The sequence below is a fragment of the Microcaecilia unicolor genome, chromosome 1, assembly GCF_901765095.1.
Source record: "Microcaecilia unicolor chromosome 1, aMicUni1.1, whole genome shotgun sequence".
Classification (NCBI taxonomy): domain Eukaryota; kingdom Metazoa; phylum Chordata; class Amphibia; order Gymnophiona; family Siphonopidae; genus Microcaecilia; species Microcaecilia unicolor.
Window position 1 is genome coordinate 733,125,048 of NC_044031.1, and position 24,106 is coordinate 733,149,153.

The following is a 24,106-nucleotide window of genomic DNA, read 5'->3' on the forward strand; positions in this document are numbered from 1 at the left end:
CTGATTACCCATCCATCTCCCTCTGTTCATCCATTTTACTCCTTCACTTCCCCCCACCTTTCCCCCAAGACTGTCATTAAAATGTTTTTCATGTTTCACTTTATATATACTTTGATACTGTTGTGTTTTGCTCATACCTGATCTGGAGAGTTTGCCTTCGAAAGCTTATCAAAAAATGTATTACGTTAGTCCAATAAAGAAGGATCACCTTATTTTCCTTTCTTTTGTTTTATTTCTATTTATTACCATTAAAGTGGATTAACACGGCAATCACACCAATTTAGCCAAAAGTATTACTATTTTACTTCATGGCATGTTCCCTAGTCATACTTTTTGAAACAGTAAACAATGGATTCATGTTTACCCTTTCCATTCCACTCGGAATTTTGTAGACCTCTCAGCTAGCAATTCTCCAAGCTGAAGAGCCCAAACCAGGGGCGTAGCCAGACTTTGGCGGGAGGGGGGTCCAGAGCCCGAGGTGAGGGGGGCACATTTTAGCCCCCCCCCCCCCCCCCCCCGGCGCCGCCGACCCCCACCACCACCAACTTTGACCCCCCCCCTCCCTGCTGACGACCCTCTTGACCCCCCCTCCCGCTGCCAACCCGCCGTCGCCTAATAATAGGACTACCATGAAACAGGATCAAAAATATACACATTTAACAGCACTGAAATTCAAATAACAGAAATATAATATGATGTCAGCATAATACTAATGAAACATCTAATAAGCACACATTAGAACATTCAAATAACATAGGTATGATAATAATGCTTTTCTATATTTTCTATATTCGTGGTCAGTCTTGAAGATTTGGCTAGTCACACACTTCCTGCAACAAATGAAGGAATTGGTTTCATCTTCTAAATCTATCCATGCTATGGTTATTTCTCATATAGACTATTGCAACTCTCTACTTGCCGGCCTCCCTCTTACCGCCATCAAGCATATTCAGTTAATTCAAGCCACAGCTGTCAAACTCATTCACCATGCACATCGCTTTGACCATGTCGCTACTCTTCTCCGCCTTGAACACTGGCTTCCTGTCTCTGCTTGTATCTGCTTCAATCTACTCATGATGGTCTTCAAATTCTGCTTTCCCTCCACCCCTGCCTATTTACACAAGTTACTCATCCCCTATCCAGCAGTCTCTGTTCTTCTTCTGATCATCTTCTTTGCGTCCCATCTCCTTCAGCTCTTCATCTTTCACTCTCCTGGGACACTGCTTTCAGTTACCTATGCCCTAAGCTTTGGAATTCTCTTACTCCTTCCCTCAGAGTCCTGAAGCCTCTTCTCTTTTCCAGCTCCTTTGATTCTGCCTCCTAGCCTGTTTAGTTCTCCATAATTCCCCTCTTTTCTCTCTCCTTTGCTCTTTCCCTCCATCCTTGCATCATTCCTTCCCCTCCCTTATCCCTTCATCAGAATTGTCCAGAATTTTCTTTTTACTTTTGTGAACCACTTAGTTGTCTGTTCAGGATCAATTCTGTGGTATATCAAGTGTCTGAAATAAATAAATAAGATTAATGTTTACTAGAATAATACCTGTAGTTTACATATTACCTTATATTATAGCTCCTTGCAATTAGATGCCTGTGAATACCTGTAACCCTTTATATAACTTACTCCAGCCATTTGGTTCTAATGTCAAGTTTAGCCAATTGTTTCAAGCTTTTACATGGAGCAATTTGAGATTAGGCCATCCTTCCAATAAAGTCCTTTAGACTTGTGACAAAAAAAGCTTTCATGGAACTGGTTTTATGTAAAATGACTTCTAAAGAGTGTGAGCCTGTGAGAGAGTCTATAGGATGTGGCCACCTTAAAACCCTAGCCCCGCTTAAGGGGGAAGTGACACAGGAGGGGTGGAGCCAGGATAGCATGATCCAGGAAGTATAAAAGGCCAGGCCAGAACTAGGTTAAAGGGGCCTAGAGGGAAACAGCAACGCCCACTGCAGATGCTTCCACCCCGAAGCTGAGAACCTGCAACCACTATGTTCAGGTAGGCCAAGCTCAGCTTGGAACCTTGAAGAGTTTGTGTTTTGACCTGGCCAGTTACAGGCCAGCTGTCATGAAACGCTTAGCACCCACCTGGAGCTAACCCTGCGACCACCTATAAGATCTGTCCCAGCACTGCTCAGGCCGGCCTGCACCTACGCATTGCTCTACTCTGGCATACCCACCGCACACTGGGTTCTGCTTGCCTATGGACGAGTCTCCCACCCGCAAGTTAATTCCCTGGTGGTTTCTAAGGACACTGGGGCCACAATCCCAAGGGTCCCACAGTTCCTAGAAGACACCCAGAGACCAATTACACAAACCACCAGGATTCTTAGTCAGTCCAGGGACAACAGAGCTAATAAACTAATAGGTTTATTATCAGAACAAAGTGAAACAGTGACTGGTGAAAAAAAGATGTAACCAGCAAACAATAAACACTTTATTAATACCTGAGTAGCACCTGGGGAGTTCAGGAAAAGGTCCTCACCCTCCATACTCCCTCTCTGAGACTGGGGGTTTTCAGCATCTGGCAACCCTGCATATACTGGCTGGATTTTTTAACTTTAGGGCCAATCAGAGCCTAAGCATTAACACTAAGAATATTTAGCCAATGGCAGAGCAGGTTACTTACCTCAGGGGTTTTCCTCTCTTCCTGTAGAAGATAAACTGAAAGAAAAACAAGTGCAGCTTTAAAACAGAGGAGAAGAACCACCTGCTGGCCAAACAAGGGAAATATACTGAAAGAGAAAATGATAATAAATCACAGACATAAGTTCCCTGTTTTGCCACACCAGCTTCGTATACCTGCTAGAGACTGTTCTGGTAACTCTGGATCCAGGGATCAGACTAGAGGAGAAAAGTGAGCACTGGTTACAGATAGATATAAAATAAATCCATGATGATAGATCATATAATAGCATTCATTTCAGAAGTTCTTCTGTAAGCTTTTGGTTAACCAGCCCCATATGTCACTCCTTTACTTTTTTATCTTTTTGTTAATTTATTGTTATTTAAAGAAACATAGAAAACAACAAATCAAACCACAGAAAAACAACAGTGTTACACCAACACTGTTTAGTACAAGGCAAGTTCTCAAGAGCAATCAAAGTAAAACAAACCTGCATGCCCTTAAGAAACAGGACTTCCAGATCAGGTATTCCATTGAATACAGGGGTTCCAAATTCTATAAAAGTTCAACAGTTGATTACGGTGCAAGGCTGAAAGCTTAGACATGCAGTACACCAAGTCCACCTTAGCCAAGTCCTGAGCTCTGTTAGGAACCACCATTACATGTCTCTCCTTTACTGGTATTCTCATTACATGGTTGAGCTAACCTTGCACTTCTCCTCACCTCATTTCAGGTCAACGACTGCCCAGCCCTACTCAGTGTCCAGATGAAATTTACAGTTTGATGCTGCGCTGCTGGGAATACGACCCAAGAAAACGTCCCAATTTCAGCATGGTCCACAAGGAGCTCGCTGCCATCCGCAAAAAGTTTAAATGAAACATCAAATGAAGACCTGATGATTTTTCAATCCCACATCATTTGCAACTCAGTTTCTTAGAAGGAGGTGGAGGCAGCCATCGCTACAACCACCCCAAAATGGAGACTCAAGTTCCCAGGTCCCCCAGTTATGAATGGATATTGCTGTTCCAACAGTTCCCACTTATCAAAGACTGTTAGTGTTGTGAGGTTCATGCACCGAAATGCAGGCAATAATGTTTACTCAGGTGGCCTTCCAGATGCCGTTGTTGGATCCCGTGCTGCCTACTTGAAATGAGTCTTCTATATTAGAAGGTATAATGTGGGACAGTCAATACTTTCTAAATGAGCCCCATTATGAGAACAACCAAAAAATCGGTATTAGTATGAAATGATTTTACAAACTATCCTCCCATCCCCCCCCCCTCAATATTGAGCCCATGGCAGTCAGCTGCTGCTGTGCATCTGGATAGCAGTAACATTCAGCTGCTGTCTGGATAGCGCCTAGGGCAGCTTTTTTTTGCTGTCCTGAGTTATCCAGATAGTAGTGCTGAAAATTGCTGTTATCCAACTCTGCTGGACCACCACAGCAATATCCGGATACTGCCAAGGCAGCCTATAAATACATTCAACAGTACTGCGCGGATAGTGCACCATTCGTCCGAGTAGCAGGTGCTGCTACCCAGATAAATGCTTTTACGTATCAATCCCTAATGCCTTAGTAGCAATTGCATAGTATGTAATATAAGTCCAGGACTAATGTTGTTCTCAAGATTCTGAGTCAATTCTAAAACATGAGTTTTTCTAGTAGCAAATCCTATAACTGAGATTTTATTTCCAAGTATAGAAAACGTGACCAGCAGAGACACAAAGCAAGACTTCCAGGCCTAGATTTCCCATTGCTTTAAGACTCGCACAGAAAACAATGGCAGATAAGGATCACGAGGTCCTTTCGGCCTGCCATTCCTGACTCAAAACAGAGATGCAGACTGTATGTTTTCATGGGATTACTTCAAAATGTAATGAGCCAAAGAAAAAGAAATTGACTGTCATGCTGCCACTTTAAATTGAAACTGTATCCTAGGTTTTTACAAATTGTTTAAGCTTCAAATTCCTGGAACCCCCCCCCTCCCCCAACAGTAGCCGGATTCACACCAGAGTCACAGATGACCTCATGTGGGACGGGATTAGTCCTCATGGGGTGTGTATGTGTCATTGTTTTTATGACACATGGAGGCAGATTTTAGAAAGGATGTACAAATCAGAATTGAGATGCCCAGGTCGGGACATCTCAAATTCTGCTAGTACACTGTATAAAGTGGCTCGATATAACAAGGGATCGCTTAAAAATGAGGTCATGGGGTGGACCCCTTTTGTTTCTATTTACTATTATTTATTATTCTTTGGGTCCCCATATAATGCGGATTCACTTATAATGCGGTCAAATATCTTGGGACCCCCAACATCAGCGTTATGTGGGGTCTGTGGTGTATTGTAAAACTGGATCTGCTGTTCTAAAATAGATCGAGGAATGGACGTTAATGAACCAGTTATGTGCACCTGGAGCATCCATTTTATAATTATAGATGTCTAAAATATTAACAGGGTCAATACAGCAACATAAACATGTGTGTTGGTATTTCAGAACACAATCACACACCTTCAACTTTATCCACAAACCAACTTCACATTTCTTATACCTCTTCCCGTTTCGCCTCAGCGGTGCTCATTTCCAATCTTTATTTAATGTTGGAAATGCGTACTTGCACCAAATTCTTAATTGGCGATTAATATCGCAATAGTTTCATGACTTTTTTCATATATTTTAATAATATCATAAAAATCCTCCTTGAGGTACTTATCTTAGCAGATAATCGGACCGGGGGTTCTAAGGCGTCCCGGACCCCCGGTCCGATTATCTGCTAAGATAAGTACCTCAAGGAGGATTTTTATTATATTATTAAAATATATAAAAAAGTCATTAAATTATTGCGATATTAATCGCTAATTAAGAATTTGGTGCAAGTACGCATTTCCAACATTAAATAAAGATTGGAAATGAGCACCGCTGAGGCGAAACGGGAAGAGCTATAAGAAATGTGAAGTTGGTTTATGGATAAAGTTGAAGGTGTGTGATTGTATTTAGGATCCTTATAAGATTGAAAGTTTTGAAGGTTCCTAAGAAGATAAAAAGAAAAGGAAATTTTTTTTTTGCCAAATATAGTTGTTAGGTATTTCAGAACAAGCATGTGTATGTGGTGGAACATACAAAACATGCCCCTTTGCCAGAAGCACATTTTTTAGTTTTAGATGTGTATATTCTAGCTTTGTAAAATCTAAATAGCACAACTAAAATAAAAATCTTTATAAAGGAAAAATTATTATGCCCTTTTACCAAGCTGTGGGGAAAAAGGGCCCTGCGCTAGCGACAGGGGGCAGGGCCCTTTTTCCCACATGGAAGGACAAAAAAAGCAGATCAATCAAAGAAAATAGTTTATTGAATGACAACCAAATAAACAAATCAGCCCGACACTGGCCGTGTTTCGCCCAACAGGGCTGCGTCAGGGGCTACACAGTATTCTTTAAAAGTCGAGATGACAAACTTATGGAAGTCTAAAATCATGAATCTTCCAAAATGCAGTGAATACCATCCTGAACCTTCAGCATTCTAGAATTGTGAAGGTTCAGGACCGTATTCACGTCACTATCTTTTATGATTCATTCGGTTCATGCTGTTTTTTTTTACTGCATTTTGGAAGATTCATGATTTTAGACTTCCATAACTTTGTCATCTTGACTTTTAAAGAATACTGTGTAGCCCCTGACGCAGTCCTGTTGGGCGAAACACGGCCAGTGTCGGGCTGATTTGTTTATTTGGTTGTCATTCAATAAACTATTTTCTTTGATTGATCTGCTTTTTTTGTCCTTCCATCTTGGAGTTTGCAGATCGTTTGCCTTGCTGTTTTCTTGAACCCTCCCTTCTTCCCACATGCCAGGGCCATTTTTTCCACAGCTGGTAAAAGCCAAAAAAAATAGTCATGCAGTGAGATAACTCTTACCATATGGCCATGCGGTGGAGAACCCTTACCGCCACCCATTAAAGTGGCGAAAAGGGCTCCTGTAACGCGTGGCGATGCCCAGTTACCGCCAGGTTATTGCCACGCAAGCCATTTCTGGGGTTTTTCCCCCCGGAAATGGCGCGCACTCGAGACAGGACTAACGTCGGCAGCCACGTTGGGCTGACAGTAGTCCCGAAAGAGTGAGCGGTAAACCCACGTTGGGCTTATCGCCACTCTGTAAAAGGGCCCCTATGTTTCTTACCTGATAATTTTCTTTCCTTTAATTATACCAGACTGGTCCAGACCAATGGTTATGTCCATCCACCAGCAGAAGGAGACAGAGAAAACAGTTCAAGCACTTTGCCTCTTAAGCCTGGCGGCTGAGAAAGGAAATAGAATGTTAGGTATTATTAGGAAAGGAATACAAAACAAAAATGAGGATGTTATAATGCCTTCGTATCAGTCAATGTGCGACCGCATCTCAAATATTGTGTTCAATTCTGGTCGCCACATCTCAGAAAAGATATTGTGGAATTAGAAAAGGTACAGAGAAGGGCAACGAAAATGATAAAGGGAATGGGACGACTTCCCTATGAGGAAAGGCTGAAGCGGCTATCGGCTTGGAGAAAAGACGGCTGAGGGGAGATATGATAGAGGTCTATAAAATAATGAATGGAGTGGAACGGGTAGACATGAATCGTTTGTTTACTCTTTCCAAAAATACTAGAACTAGGGGTCATGCGATGAAGCTACAAAGTAGTAAATTTAAAACAAACCTGAGAAAACCTTTCTTCACTCAACGTGTAATTAAGCTCAGGAATTCGTTGCCAGAGAATGTGGTAAAGGCGGTTAGCTTATCGGGGTTTAAAAAAAGATTTGGACGGCTTCCTGAAGGAAAAGTCCATAGGCCATTATTAAAATGACTTGGGAAAAATCCACTGCTTATTTCTGGGATAAGCAGCATAAAATGTATTGTACTTTTTTGGGATCTTGCCTGGTACTTGTGACCTGGATTGGCCATTGTTGGAAACAGGATGCTGGGCTTGAAGGACCTTTGGTCTGTCCCAGTGTGGCAATACTTATGTACTTATGAATTGCCAAGCAATGGTGCTCTCAACTACTACAAACAAAAGAACAGGAAATAGAAAAAAAAAAGTTCACTGGAACTCCAATAACAGCCAGGTGGGAGATCGTCCAGGCTATTGCACGACCAAGGGCAGCCAAAACACCCCTCGAAGAAGAAGGAGGAGCACCACTCAGTCTTTCCATCTGTCATGCAGACGTTCACCTGAAGGAGGAGCAGGCTCATCATAGAAAGATAATCGAGAGCCAGCTAGAGCTGGCATTGCAAAGAGTAAGGATGAATCCTGTCCTCCTGAAATGATTTCTGTTTCCAGAAGTTAAAAACGGACCCAATCACCAACACGGAGGAGTCGAGTCCTAGAAGAAGCAACAAAGAAGCAAAGCAAGCGAAAGAGACAGGGTGGGCGTCTGGACTGGTATGATTAAAGGCAAGAAAATTATCAGGTAAGAAACACAATTTTTCCTTGCTTGTCATCAATACCAGACCAATGGGATGTAGCAAAGCAGTCATAGCATTAGGGCGGGAAAGGAACATATAAATAGGTGAACAACAATGCCTCAAAAAGACAAAGGACACGTCTACGAAGATAAGCAGCATCCGAAGAGGACCCGTCACAGGTAAATACACTCAGAGGTCCCTAAACATGGGTAGGGAAAGAGAATGGGAATGGGACTTGATATACCACCTTTCTGTGGTTTTTGCAACTACATTCTAAGTGGTTTACATATTAAGTTTAAATCTGTTTATTGTTTGAACATATCATCAACAAAGCAATACAATGCACATTTGTAAATTGCAGACCACCAATCTCCCTCATGGGTTACCTGGGGCTTACATCTACCAGCTGTATGTTTACAATCTTGACTGCACTTCTCAAATTTACAAAGTTGTACAAATATACACTGCATTTAGTATTCTAATCCAATCCCCTACCCTCCCTGACCCTCCTTCCCTCCCTTCTGAACTTCCCTTATGCTAAAAAAAAAAAAAAAACTCAAGAGGGGGATATGAAAACATTTCTTGTATTAACTGTAATCAATTCTTAATTTAGCAATCTGCTACGTGCCTGGTGAGTTAATGTCAACCAAAATGGCTCCCAAGTTGCTGTGAGCCTGTGGCCTTTTATGCTATCTAAATCAGGGATACCCAGTCTGTCCATCCTCAACTGTTCCATCATGTACATTTTCCAACGCTGCAAGCTGGGAGGGGAGGACTGGAGCCAAACGCATATTATGAATATCTTAGAAAAGAGCAAAATTCTCCAGTGATGGATCCCCCCTCCTCACAGTGCCCAAATAGCAACACTGGGATGACCTCCATTTTTTGGTTCCACCACCTCAATATCATTTTTATTAAGGAGTCCCAGAAGATCCAAACGAACTTGCAATGCCAAAATGTGCCCAAGGCGCGCTCGTTCCGTCCCACACTTTGGGCATTTTCCTTCCCCCCCCCCCCCCCCCCCCCCTCAAACGCAGCTTGTCTCGCCTGGTTTGGTGAAATAAACAGTCTCATGATAAACTTGTACATTGTCTTTTTGTGTTGAATCGAAATTACTTGCTGATGTATTGACCTAATGGAAATTTGTAACATGGTGCAAGTTACCTCAGTTCCCAGATCAAGTGACCAAGCAGATGCCAATTCTCTATAGCGAATGTCTGGTAAAAATCTGTGGTGGTATGATAAAGGTACTCCCTGTGTTCCTCTCAAGGTGAGTGCCTCAGAAAGGACCTCCTATACATCTTCTGTTAGATCAGTCCATTGGAGAGAGTTTACTAACTAGCTTATTTTCGAAAGGGAAGGACACCCATGTTCCGACACAAATCGGGAGATGGGTGTCCTTCTCCCGAGGTCGCCCAAATCGGCATAATCAAAAGCCAATTTTTTTGCGTCCTCAACTGCTTTCTGTCGCGGGGATGACCAAAGTGCACGGGGGCATGTCAGCAGTGTACCGAAGGCGGGATGGGGGCGTGGTTAAGAGATGGGCGTCCTCGGCCGATAATGGAAAAAAGAAAGGCGTCCCTCACGAGCATTTGGTCGACTTTACATGGTCCCTCTTTTTTGATGAAGCCTCAAAAAGGTGCCTGAACTGACCAGATGACCACCAGAGAGAATCAGGGATAATCTCCCCTTACTCCCCCAGTGGTCACCAACCCCCTCCCACCCTAAAAAACAATTTAAAACATTTTTTTCCAGCCTCTATGCCAGCCTCAAATGTCATACCCAGCTCCATGACAGCAGTATGCAGGACCCTGGAGCAGTTTTTAGTGGGTGCAGTGCACTTCAGGCAGGTGGACCCAGGCCCATCCCACCCCCCCCCCACCCCCACCTGTTACACTTGTGGTAGTGGTAAATGTGAGCCCTCAAAAACCCACCCAAAACCCAGTGTACCCACATCTAGGTGCCCCCCTTCATCCCTAAGGGCTATGGTAGTGGTGTACAGTTGTGGGAAGTAGGTTTTAGGGGAGGTCTGGGGGGCTCACCACCCAAGGTAAGGGAGCTATGCATCTGGGAGCCTTTTATGAAGTCCACTGCAGTGCCCCCTAGGGTGCCCGGTTGGTGTCCTGGCATGTGAGGAGGACCAGTACACTACGAATGTTGGCTCCTCCCACGACCAAAGGGCTTGGATTTGGTTGTTTTTGAGATGGGCATCCTCAGTTTCCATGAAGGCCAAAAACTGGGGATGACCATCTCTAAGGTCGACCATCTCAACATTTAGATCGACCATCTCTAAGGTCAACCTAAATGTTGAGATTTGGGCGTCCATGACTGTATTATCGAAATGAAAGATGGATGTCCATCTTGTTTCGATAATACAGGTTTCCCCACCCCTTCGCTGGAACATCCTTAGAGATGGACACCCTTAGAGATGATCGTCCCCGTTCGATTAAGCCCCTCATAGTGTTGTAATTGTAGATAGGCAAAAAAATGAAAATGAGTTTGATGCAGAGCATGTTCCCCTTGCAGTTCAGTGAAGGTTTTAATTTTTCCCTCATCCCCTACTACATTAAACAGATACCTCAGGCCTTTCTTCACCCAAGTGGAAAAGGTCCCCCCATACATTGCTGGTGGAAATGCCAGATTTCTGGTAATGGAGAGGAATGGGGTCACCGATGCCGAAAATCCAAAATGATGACAACCATCTCCATGCTTTCCTTGCCGCCCGAAACACTGGAAACTCCTTAAAAATTCCAGATGGCAAGGATTTGGTAGCATGAAGGATATGACTCAGGTGTATAGGGTGGATGATACCACCTTCTAATGATGTAGCCGAGAATTTCTCCACCCCCCTAAGCCAATCATTTATATGCCTCATCTCGCATGCAACTGTCAAGTATCTAATGTTCAACAATCCCATCCCTCCAAATTCCTTGGGAGTCTGGATGATCTCAATGGGTAACCTTGGCTTCTTCCCTTTCCACAAAAACATCTGCACCAATCTGTGAAACTGCCTCAGCTCTCTGTTTTGTATAATGGCAGCATTTTAAGTATGTATAACCATCGGGGAATGAATGATTATCATATTAATAAGATAGGATAAGCCTGCCAGATCTGCAATTGTCTAGCGGTGTCAGCTAACAAGATCTGCAAATTCACAGGATACAATTTGGTTAGTTCTGCCGGTAAGTGTATGCCCAGGTATTTAAGCAAGTTAGAAAGCGAGGTCTCTGGATCCGTCAGGATAAGAAATAGATCATCAGCAAAAGCCAATACTTTTACTTCTTGCCCTCTCATTACCACTCCCTTGATGGTCCCATCCTGACTTATTTTTCAAATCAAGGGTTCGATGCAAAGCACAAATAGGGGGATAGAAGGCAGCCCTGGCGAGTTCCTCTTTGTATCTGGAATTGTGATATGCGTTCTCCATTCACTAAGATTTGTGCCCTAGGGTGATGGTATAAAGTTTTAATGGCATCCAAAAACCACCCCCCGATGCCCACCCTTTCTAATATCAGGTACATGTATTCCCACCTCACTTTGTCAAACGCTTTTTCTGCATCTAGGCTAACTGCTATTGTGTGTTGACCATACTTCCTAGTATATGCCATTGCCATCAGAATTTTCCTGACATTCCTTATGGATTGCCTGTCTCTCACAAATCCTGCCTGTTCGTCTCCTACCAAGTTAGGCAGTTGTGTTGCCAGCTGGTTTGCTAACAGTTTGACCAAGATTTTTATATCTAAATTAATGAGGGAGATCGGTCGGTAGGAATCTGCCTCATCCTTCGGTTTTTCTGGGATTGGCAGTATAGTGATTAGGGCAGTGTTCGCATGAGTGGGCAGCTTCTTTAATTCTACCACTGATTGGAAGTAAGCCATTAATGGTTTTAACAATTAAATGTGTAGAATTTTATAGAAGGCTCCTGAGAACCCATCGGCCCCAGGGGCCATTAGCAGGCGCAAATTCTTAATAATTGAAGTTCCTGGGCCGGCAAAGGTGCATTTAGCAGTTCCTCTCCAGATCGGGTTAGTTTTGGGAGGTTCAGCTGTGCTATAAAATCTTGTATTAGGGGAATGCTTATAGTGCCTTCTTCCCTGTATAGGGATTGAAAATGGTTATGGAAAATCGATTTTATACGGTCGCTTCTATTGGTCAATCCCCCCTTCGGATCTTTCAGCGCGGCCACCGTTCTAGATCCTCCCCAGTTTTTAATCAGCCTTGCAAGCAAACGTCTAGGCTTATTTCCAAACCGATATAATTTATAGCGCTGATAAAGCATGCTTCTGTTAGTTTGCTCATGAATGTAGCTATCTAACGCCACCTGTATGGACACCAAATTATCTTTATTGACCACTTTGTGGTCCTGCGCATGCAGCAGTTTGCTTTTTCAATTGATTTTTGAGCATTGTAATTTCTGCTGCCACTCTTCCTTTGGCTTGTATAACCTATGATTTTACCCCTCAACACTGCCTTAGCAGCTTCCCAAATAGCTGTGGGTCCTCTGCATGCTCCGAGTTATAGTTGCAGTATTCATCCCACTCCCCTTGTAGGAACTTATGAAATTCTTTGGAATGGAATAAATAGGAAGGAAACCTCCAACCTGAGGAGGACATAGTCAGCTGGTGCAGCCAAAACCACCCAATGTCAGAGTGGTCTGAGATGGCTTCCACCCCTATGTCTGCCTCTACAATGTCAGGAAATAAACTCTGGGACACGAATGTATAATCCATCTGGACATAGTATCATGTTCTCTGGATCTATGTGTGAATATGCGGTCTATTGGGTGTAATAGTCTCCATGCGTCTACCAATCCCAGTGATTGTGCGAAAGATGACAGTACTCCTCTACCTGATCTCGACTCACCATGTTTGGCTGTGCTATCTTGTCTAGGATCCATCACTAGGTTCATATCACCTACTACCAGTATCGGGGACTCCATGAAAGGTGCCAATTTACCCAACAGTTCAGGAAAAAAAATTTTGTCAAAAGGTGTGGGCCCATAAATTCCTAAGAGATAAATATCCCTACTTTGAACCCACAACTTTAAGAGTATATAGCGTCCATTTGTGTCAGTAAACATCACTTGGGAGGTGCATGCTAAAGATTTTCTATTTAATATGGCGCTGCCCCCTTTGTGAGACCCTAATGAGGAGAAAAACACATCTCCCACCCATCTCCTCTTAAGTTTTAGATGTTCAGCATCGGTGAGCCTGGTTTCCTGGAGACATACAATATCACTTTGCTCCTTTGGAGAGCTGTCAATATCTTAGTTCTCTTAATGGGGGATGTGATCCCTCCCACATTCCATGAGGAGATTTTACATGCTGACATTAACAATAAAATATTGCATATTCAAAGTTATTACGCATTTAAATACTTCAGGGGCGCCCAGCCTCACCCCCAAAGAGTTCTTTCTGAGCAAAAGATTCCTTGTGCACCCTCTTTTCATCCCCCACTTGCACACAAAAAAAAACAACCTCCCCCCTTTGCTGTTCTTCGTTGCACCTCCAGATTGCCAACCCCTTCCCTTTCCGCCCCCTCCCCTAGCATACAACAGAGAGCCAGACACATTACTACGTGGTCGCCTCTCAGAGACCACTTCTTTTGCCTTGGACCCTCCCCCCCCAACCTTGTAACATGTATATACTCCCCTTGCACAAAATTTAAACATACGACTCCTGCTGGAGTACTGAGGAAGTTATCACATTTCTCCAAAACCAGACAGTTCAATCTCTTTATATGGCATCAGCTGGCTTCTGCGAGGAGCATTCGTATTTATACTTATCTCTGTGGCATGTCTCAACCGCCATTCTTCCCTGCGTTTAGACTTTTCGGCCATGTCCTCAATGTTCTTTAGTACTCCTTTGAAGCCGTTTACAAAAAGCTGTTTATTCTCACTGAATCCCATGGTAGGATGTTGTGTTTGGTCAAGTGCTAAGACGCTTCAATATTATCTCCAAATTGCTATTTCAACTCATCTCTCTTCCTCAGGAGAGTCCTGAATACTGGCTACATACTCCTTTGCTGCCTCAAATGTCTGGTATGTCTGCCAGTGTCCATTCACCTGAACCTTCAAAATTGCTGGGTAAATCAGCATGAAACGGCGTTGCTTCGCATGTAATGCTGCACATAGTGGTGTGAAGTGACGGCGCTGCTCTTGCAGTGACACCGAGAAGTCTTGAAATATTTTTATTGCTTCTCCCATGTATTTTAGGGATTCTTTTTTTGAGCAGTAACCTCTCAAAATGTCCTCCTTATGAATATAATTATGTACTTTCACAAGTATTATTCTAGGCCTTTGTGAGTCGTTTTGCCGTTTGCCCACACGATGGTCCCTCTCCAAACATAATTTTCTCCGGCTGTCTGATAGTGCAGATTCCTGGGCCATCCGTTTTTCCAGTTCAGAAGCTAGCACTCTCTCTCCAACTGACTCCGGAATCCCCACAATCCTCAGATTTTGTCGCCTTGACCTGTTCTCTAGGTCTTCCAGTTTCTGTGCGTGCTCTCTGACCTTCTGCGCGAGAGTTGCTACCAGTGCGGAAGTGTGTGGGGCCTGATCTTCCAGGGACGACACTCTAGCCTCCACCTCTCCAGTCCTTCGCTTTGTATCCACTAAAATAGTTTCCAGACCCGATAAGCATTCAATAACCTGGCCAAACGTAGGTTCCAATGCCTTCCCCACTGCTTGTGTGGTCTGGTCCAGCTGTACCTCAGTAAACAACAGGGTGGGTGCGGCATGGTCCTCAATCTTGTCTTCAGCCATCTTCTGTTTCTCTTTCAGTTGTCTTTGCGATTTACCAGCCATTTCTCTCTTTGGAGTGTTCAGGTATCTGTCCATGCGATTCTTAAATGATATCGAGAGATACAGCTTTTCCTGAGAGTGGTTTTATGAAGGTTTTGGTTGCAGAGGGCTCCCAGAGAGGAAAGCGTGTCCTTATCCCCTCATGGCATCATGGTTTACATATTATATACAGGTGTTTATTTTGTACCTGGGGCAATCACAAGGAGCTGCAGTGGGAATCAAACCCAGTTTCCCAGGATCAGAGTCTGCTGGAAGGAAGCCAGTACCCAGAACAGCTTGAGGAAGAAGTGTAAACAGTAGGACAGTCCAGAACACAGAAGCGGAACCACAACAATGACTGAAGGAAAGCCAAAGGGCCCGATACCATCCGTGACATGCCCTGCAGAGAGAAAAGGACTCACATAGGCACCAACTACCTCACCAGTTGTCAATACAGACACATAGGAAAGAGGAAGTAATGTACCATCCTCCAAGTCAATTGTATGTCGATTTGCCACCGAAGCCACAGATAGGCAGCCTTGAAACAGAACCGATAGGACTCAACCAAGAGTCCCAAAGAAAAGCAACAGGGTTGTGATCCAGCAGCAGACAGCCCATGCCCTCAGAGGAAACGAGCCACACTCCCGTCCGAGGCACAAGCAGGGGTAGTTAGATACCAACAGGAAAGACAGAACCAACCATCAAGACCAAGAGGGACTGTGGCCCCAATCAGAGAAGGAAAAACCTAACCCCCCCCCCCATAAAATGGTCAACTATCTGCAGAGGAGACTACCCATCCAACATGGACAACACTTCAGATATCAAACAGTAATAGAGGCCTGCTCCAAATGAGGGAACAGAGCCCATCTGAGAACCAGAGACGGAAGTCTATTAACTGTCCAGAAACCAGGCCAAACATCACAGGCTAGGATGAAACCTCGGCCTACATCCTCGCGAAGACAGAAGGCAATGTCCTCACCTCCAGGAACAAGCCACACACCAGTACCAGCAAGAAAGAAACTCTCTACATGAAGAAACAGAGAGAGAGAGGGAGGTGCAACCACCAGAGACGGAACTAGGCTACTCATCCAGAGATGGATAGAGGCTGCCTGGAGTGACAGACTGAGGCCTGCCGCCTAGAGACCCAGCTCAATTTGACCAACAGAGAAGCAGCAAGGCATGACGTCCAGAGATGACGTAAGATGTAACCCCCCCAAGATGGAGCAAGATTCGTTACCTAAAGACGAAGCAAGACTCAACCTCCAGAAGGGGAGCAAGACTTGACGGTCAGAGAAGATGTAGGCTCGTCAGCCAACGAGGGAGCAAGGCTCGATGCACCGAGATGGAGCAAGGCATATCACAGGGCAGAGGAAGGAAAGCTCATCCAAAGATATGGAACTGTGCCCTGAGACAGAATTGCCCCAGCAGGAATGGAGCCAGTACCCAGAGAGTGACTGGGATGAACGGGCAACCAACAGAGAATGCACCACACCCAGAAGAAAGCCAGAGAGGGAGAGAGAAACCTCTCACCTCAAGAAGTACTTCTCAGCGCACATAGGGGGAAGAACCAGAGACCATGAAAGAGTGAGCTGTTCCACCCAGGCCGAGAAGAACCTTTCCAACAGGAGACCCTGCGCCACTAGTTGAAGACCGAAAGACCGCCATAGCCAACAAGGCTAGTCAACGCAGAACACCAAGACATTGGGAAAATCCAATGAGAGAAAGACTAAGACCCAAAGCTGTGCTACAAGAGTGTGCTAGAGCCTGGGAATCCTCAAAGAAGCTGCCTGCAAAGGAGCCATAACTACTACTACTACTACTACTACTACTACTACTACCACTACTCCTTAACATTTCTAGAGCGCTACTAGGGTTACGCAGCACTGTACAATTTAACAAAGAGAGACAGTCCATGCTCAAAGAGCTTACAATCTAATAGACAAGTGAACGGTCGGTCCGATAGGGGCAGTCAAATTGGGGCAGTCTGGATTCACTGAACGGTAAGGGTTAGGTGCCGAACGCAGCATTGAAGAGGTGGGCTTTAAGCAAAGACTTGAAGACGGGCAGGGAGGGGGCTTGACGTAAGGGCTCAGGAAGGTTGTTCCAAGCATAGGGTGAGCCATAAGCTCAAGGCCAACAGGCAGAGCGCCTGGCCAGAGGAGAAGACACCTAACCAGAATCTGTAGGCAAAGCCCTGCAGTCACAGGCTGACATGCACTCCCCAGAAGCGCACACCTGTAGAGAGAGCTCAGCACAGAAGCCAAAGAGAAACCAATGCCAGAAACCCAGCAAAAAAAAAAAATAAAAAAAAGAATACTGGGCTGAATAATGGGCTGAAGATAGGACCTAAAGTGGTGAACTGGATTAGGAACTGGTTGACGGACAGACGCCAGAGGGTGGTGGTGAATGGAGTTAGCTCGGAGGAGGGAAAGGTGAGTAGTGGAGTGCCTCAAGGATCGGTGCTGGGGCCGATTCTGTTCAATATATTTGTGAGTGACCTTGCCGAAGGGTTAGAAGGTAAAGTTTGCCTATTTGCGGATGATACTAAGATCTGTAACAGAGTGGACACCCCGGAGGGAGTGGAAAACATGAAAAAGGATCTGAAGAAGCTAGAACAATGGTCTAAGGTCTGGCAATTAAAATTCAATGCGAAGAAATGCAAAGTGATGCACTTAGGGAATAGAAATCCACGGGAGACGTATGTGTTATGTGGCGAGAGTCTGATAGGTTCGGACAGGGAGAGGGACCTTGGGGTGATAGTATCTGAGGATTTGAAGGCGACAAAACAGTGTGACAAGGCGGTGGCTGTATCTAGAAGGTTGTTAGGCTGTATAGAGAGAGGTGTGACCAGCAGAAGAAAAGGGAGTGTTGATGCCCCTGTATAAGTCGTTGGTGTGGCCCCATCTAGAGTATTGTGTTCAGTTTTGGAGGCCGTATCTTCCTAAGGATGTAAAAAGAATCGAAGCGATGCAAAGAAAAGCTACGAGAATGGTATGGGTTTTGCGTAACAAGACGTATGAGGAGAGACTTGCTGACCTGAACATGTATACCCTGGAGGAAAGGAGAAACAGGGGTGATATGATACAGACGTTCAAATATTTGAAAGGTATTAATCCGCAAACAAACCTTTCCGGAGATATGAAGGCGGTAGAACGAGAGGACATGAAATGAGATTGGAGGGGGGCAGACTCAAGAAAAATGTCAGGAAGTATTTCTTCACGGAGAGAGTGATGGATGCTTGGAATGCCCTCCCGCGGGAGGTGGTGGAGAGGAAAACGTAATGGAATTCACTACTACTACTACTATTTAGCATTTCTATAGCGCTACAAGGCGTACGCAGCGCTGCACAAACATAGAAGAAAGACAGTCCCTGAAAGAGCTTACAATCTAATAGACAAAAAATAAATAAAGTAAGCAAATCAAATCAATTAATGTGAACGGGAAGGAAGAGAGGAGGGTAGGTGGAGGCGAGTGGTTACAAGTGGTTACGAGTCAAAGCAATGTTAAAGAGGTGGGCTTTCAGTCTAGATTTAAAGGTGGCCAAGGATGGGGCAAGACGTAGGGGCTCAGGAAGTTTATTCCAGGCTTAGGGTGCAGCGAGACAGAAGGCGCGAAGTCTAGAGTTGGCAGTAGTGGAGAAGGGAACAGATAAGAAGGATTTATCCATGGAGTGGAGTGCACGGGAAGGGGTGTAGGGAAGGATGAGTGTGGAGAGATACTGGGGAGCAGCAGAGTGAGTACATTTATAGGTTAGTAGAAGAAGTTTGAACAGGATGCAATAATGGATAGGGAGCCAGTGAAGCGACTTGAGAGGGGTAGCATGAGTAAAGCGACCCTGGCGGAAGATGAGACGGGCAGCATAGTTTTGAACCGACTGGAGAGGGGAGAGGTGACTAAGTGGGAGGCCAGCAAGAAGCAGATTGCAGTAGTCTAAACGAGAGGTGACAAGGGTGTGGATGAGGGTTTTGGTAGAGTGCTCGGAAAGAAAGGGGCGGATTTTACGGATGTTGTAAAGAAAGAAACGACAGGTCTTGGCAATCTGCTGGATATGAGCAGAGAAGGAGAGAGAAGAGTCAAAAATGACCCCAAGGTTTCGAGCTGAGGAGACAGGGAGAATGAGAGAGCCATCAACAGAAATAGAAAACGGGGGGAGCGGGGAGGTGGGTTTGGGGGGGAAAATGAGAAGCTCGGTTTTGGTCATATTTAATTTCAGGTGGCGTTGAGACATCCAGACAGCAATGTCAGACAAGCACGCTGAAACTTTGGTTTGGATGCAAGGTGAGATATCAGGGGTAGAAAGGTAGATTTGGGGGTCATCAGCTTAGAGATGGTAGGAAAAGCCATGGGATGAGATTAATGAACCAAGGGAAGAAGTGTAGATAGAAAAGAGGAGGGGACCAAGAACAGAACCCTGAGGTACGCCGACAGGCAGAGGGATAGAAGTAGAAGAGGATCCACCAGAGTGAACACTAAAGGTGTGGAGGGAGAGGTAGGAAGAGAACCAGGAAAGGACAGAGCCCTGGAATCCAAGTGAGGACGGGGTATCGAGAAGTATGCTGTGATCGACAGTGTCAAAAGCAGCGGAAAGATCAAGAAGAATGAGGATGGAATATTGACCTCTGGATTTAGCCAGTAATAGGTCATTGGAGACTTTAGTAAGCGCAGTTTCGGTTGAGTGGAGAGGGCGAAAACCAGATTGTAGTGGGTCAAGAATAGCATGTGAGGAGAGAAAATCAAGGCAGCGGCGGTGATCAGCACGCTCAAGTAATTTGGAGAGAAAAGGAAGGAGGGAGATGGGTCGGTAATTAGAGGGACAAGTAGGGTCGAATGAAGGCTTCTTAAGGAGAGGTGTGACTACAGCATGTTTAAAGGCAGCAGGGACAGTCGCAGTGGAAAGTGAGAGGTTGAGAATGTGACAGATAAAAGGAATAAGAGCAGGAGAGATGGCATTAAGAAGGTGGGTGGGAATGGGATCAGAGGAACAGGTGGTACATTTTGAGGAACATGCGTGGGATAAACATAAAGGAATCCTGTTCAGAAGGAAAGGATCCTCAGGAGCTTAACCGAGATTGGATAGCAGAGCCGGTAGTGGGAGGCGGGACTGGAGGTTGTGAGGCAGGGATAGCGCTGGGCAGACTTATACGGTCTGTGCCAGAGCCGGTGGTGGGAGGCGGGGATAGTGCTGGGCAGACTTATAAGGTCTGTGCCCTGAAGAGCACAGGTACAAATCAAAGTAGGGTATACACAAAAGTAGCACACGAGTTGACTTGTTGGGCAGACTGGATGGACCATGCAGGTCTTTTTCTGCTGTCATCTACTATGTTACTATGGATCTCCCCTGCATAGCACTAGCAGTGCCTCAGAGATGCCGTAAAACAAAAGTTGCCAAGGCTAACCACCAGCCCGACGGATCCATCCCTCTGAGGAGAACACAAGGAAACCAGGACTCCCGGAAAACAGGGGAAACCACACAGTCAGGCCCAGAGGAGAATCCCGCCAAAACCAAAGATAGCACTGCACACAAAGGAAACTCGAATCAGACCCAGAAGCCCAAGGAAAATCCAATGCCTGTGAAGATGCTGAGACACAGGAGAACCGAGGGGCGCAGCGGCAACCCCTCCCATCAGAATCACAAGAAGGGAGAGGGATGCCCCCAGTGCAACCACTGAGGGGGAAAGGCAAGGAGAGTGTGGGGAGAAGCGCACCCTGCCAAAAAAAAAGGAGTCGCAAGCAAACAAATCCGCTGCCCCAAAGAGAGCGCAACAGGACCACAGTCCGAGAGGTATAAGCCTGCCACTAATGCACCCAAAGCCCACCAAAAGAAAATTCCCAAGAAAAACACTTAGAGGAGCCTCGGCAAACCAAGTATTTATTTATTTGTTGCATTTGTATCCCACATTTTCCCACCTATTTGCAGGCTCAATGTGGCTTACATTGTTCCGTAATGGCAATCACCATTTCCGGAATGAGAAATACAGAGCTATATTGCATTGAAGTTCGAAAGTGACAGAGTAGCTTAAGCAATCAAGTATAAAGAGTTCATTTTCATAATAAGAATAAAAAGGTATTTCATTAAAGTTTGATCGTGATAAGAGTAACTTAAGCAGTCAAGAATAGAGAGTTCCGTTTTGTCCAGTTCTGGTATGAGTTTTGTTGTCTGGTATTTAGGATGGATGATTGTGGTATGCCTTATTGAACAGGTTGGTTTTTAGTAATTTTCGGAAATTAGTTATGTCGTGTATTGTTTTTGTGGCTTTTGGTAGTGCATTTGTTGTTTCTACCAGCTATAGTAATTTTTTAAGCTGTTTTAGTGATATTCAATTGTTATTTCATTATATTTATACTAGTAAAACAGGCCCGTTTCTGGCAGAAATGAAACGGGCGCTAGCAAGGTTTTCCTACCCCCACCCAGGTCATCGATACCGCCGCTCCCCCGTCCATTCGCGCACCCACCCAACATACCTGTGCAAAGACGATCAGCTGTTTTGTAGAAGCAAGATGGCACCGTGTGCAGGCAGCAGCCATTGGCTGTTGTCTCTGAAGGCGCTCCTCTCCTCTGACATTGAGACAGCGTGGGCAGAGAAATTATAATTGTTAATTCTATTTTAACTTTTCAGTCCTGCAAGTGATGGAGGAATGCCATATGGTTTAGATTATTTAGAAGTCTAACTTTTGCTAGGCTACAGGTTAGAAAGGTCAGAGAGAAGTAATTAGTTTACCACATCTGTATACCATTATGAGCCAGGCATATTGCAGGCAATTTAAAGGATTAGTTTAAAATGCTAGTTAGAAGAAAATAGTTAGATTTAAGAAGTTCTTGATAGATTTAGAATTTGTCTTATAAGGAATTCTGATTTCTGCTTATTTTAGAATATGTTTTATTCTGTGTAATTAATAAGTTCTATTTCTATGTAGAATATCTGTTCAACTCAGTGTTACTTTACAAGTAAGAGTTTAAAAGGTCATCATCTGGTTTGAATTATCCACAGTCCTAGCTAGTTCAATGTATGAAGCTAATAGGTGAAAGAGGTCAGGGAAAGTCTTGATTAATTATAGTTAAGTGAAGGACTGGTCCTGAAAGTAATAACAAACCATATCTGTATGCCATTAAGTAAGATTGGCCCTTGACCCCTTAATGAATGCCAGAACCCAGTTAGTATGAAGTTAGCTGGGAATATGAGAATTTAATCATAATAAAATGCAAGAGATAGGTGCCCCATTGTCTAGTGTGAGAGGTCCCAGGTCATAGGTCAGTTTAGGAAATATCTCAAACCTATGTAACTGATATTTTGGAATAAATGTATAGAGATGATTGGTTCAGACAGGGTAATCAATCTATTCTTTACCATCTGGAAAGTAAGGGGGGCTAGAGGGGTTAGAACTGTATATAACTAAGAGCAGAAGCAGTTTACGTCAGAAAGAGAGCTGAAGAGGACAGACAGAGGCCACAAGACACAGAGAGCTGAGAAAGAGAAGAAGAGAGCTAGAGCTGATGTCCTACTTTGTTTGCTGGCAAATAAAGAAGATTTCTCCCTCATTCTGGTGTGTGCTGTTAGACTCCTGAAGTACCACAGATTCTGCTGACAATAGTGGTAATTCCTGCAACAACATCACTGCGCTCCTGCGGGTTCGTCCACCAGGGGCATTGACATCAGGTTAGAGGAGGAGCGGCTTCTGAGTGTTCAGCTAATGCCTGCTTGCTGCCAGCGTTTTCTGTTTGTGTGGGTGGGCGGACGGAGAGGGGGGAGCGGTGGTATGACCTGGGTGGGGGGTGGAAGGGTGGTGCAGTGGGTGCGGAGACAATGTGGGGGGGGTGGAACGGTGACGGGCTCTGGGGGGCGTGGCGGCAGGGGCGGAGAGTGGGGAATCGCTGGGTGGGTGGAGGGGGGGAGAGAGTTGTGCAGGTCTTTTGAGTGGATGGGCGGACGGAGAGGGGGGAGCGGCACTGGCTGTTGTGATGTTGTGGGTGGGGTGGTTGCGTTCAGGACCTTGAGGTGGGTGGAGTGTTGTGCAGCTGCGAGCTCGTGGGGGGGGGGCGTCGGCAGGGGCAGAACCCCAGGGGGCGGTGGGAACTCGTGGAGATCTCCACCCTCGTTTGTCAGGACATTGTGACGCGAGGGCGGGGCACACGACGCTTCACAGTTCTGACTTGCGGTTTCCAGGCATGGGCAAACAGGATATCTCTGGCGCCTCACAGTTCCGGTTTTGAGGGGGGTTTGAGGTTTCAGTTAGAACTTTGGGGTTGCGAATTATGTCCGGAAGGGGTGTGGCTGAGGGCGGGTCTATGAGTGACAGTGAGTGGTGCATGAGTGAGAGTGAGTGTTGCTGACAGCCTAGATTTCAGTGTTTCCCTCCCACGGAGTGAGCTTCAGAATGTTCCAGGTGAGAATTATTATTATAGATCTACATGAAAGTTTTCAAATTAAAAAGCTGTCCAATAAGTTAAGAAAAAAACAAACAAAAAAACTTTTGTCCTCCACCTTTTAAGGCACTGCCTATTCAACTGAAACAACTTTTTAGACTTGTTACAGATGGGCCAGCAATGAAAAACGACAATACAATGTGGATGCAGCAGTAGTAGTAGTAGTAGTAGCTCATGGGTTTGCTGGCTTTGTTTTGAATGAACGGGGATGACGGTTGCTGGGAAGGGAAACTTAGACTGTCCTAATTGGCTTCATAGCTTACAGTGGACTAGATGGGTTCACTTCACTCCTATTTATTAAAACCTCCTTGGTATAAGAAAAGCTTCGCTGCATCAGCCCCGGAAGAAAGCAAGTGCAACAGCGCCCAATATATCACATCGGGGAAAAAAAGCTGTTTTTAACTACAATCACATCACTACTACTACTATTTAGCATTTCTATAGCGCTACAAAGCGTACGCAGCGCTTCACAAACATAGAAGACAGTCCCTGCTCAAAGAGCTTACAATCTAATAGACAAAAATAAAGCATGCAAATCAATTAATGTGGGGGAGAGTGGTTACAAGTCAAAAGCAATGTTAAAGAGGCGGGCTTTCAATCTAGATTTAAAGATGTATTACTGGAAGTATTATGGATTGATTTAAATAACATGGATATTTGAGTATATGGATCATAGTGTACCAGCGCTTGAAACTGGAGTCGACTGACAACGAGGCGGCTTGGATGCAGTTAGTGCCCCTTAAAAGTATGCAAGAAGAATACCCAATGTGGTTACTTTACATATCTCTATGGTAGACAAGTATGAAGATCTTTGTGTGCATGCTGCTGCGCTCTCTTCTGACGCAA

General features: G+C 44.8%; 1 protein-coding gene and 1 long non-coding RNA gene across 3 annotated transcripts in view; one reads left to right on the plus strand and one right to left on the minus strand.

The window, feature by feature from the left end:
• Positions 1–5,276, plus strand: part of FES (FES proto-oncogene, tyrosine kinase) — a 172,552-nt gene extending 167,276 nt beyond the window's left edge. For both annotated transcript variants that reach the window (XM_030189652.1, XM_030189653.1), the window contains one exon: positions 3,355–5,276. In XM_030189652.1, the coding sequence (XP_030045512.1) occupies positions 3,355–3,497 (143 nt within the window). In that variant the 3' untranslated portion in view covers positions 3,498–5,276. The remainder of the gene's footprint in view (positions 1–3,354) is intronic.
• LOC115459852 lies at positions 1,284–24,090 on the minus strand. The gene is made up of 3 exons (XR_003940340.1): positions 24,036–24,090; positions 2,625–2,659; positions 1,284–1,499 (listed from the first exon to the last, which is right to left on the minus strand). It is a non-coding gene; the product is annotated as an uncharacterized LOC115459852 (long non-coding RNA).
• Between the last annotated feature and the right edge of the window lie 16 nt (positions 24,091–24,106).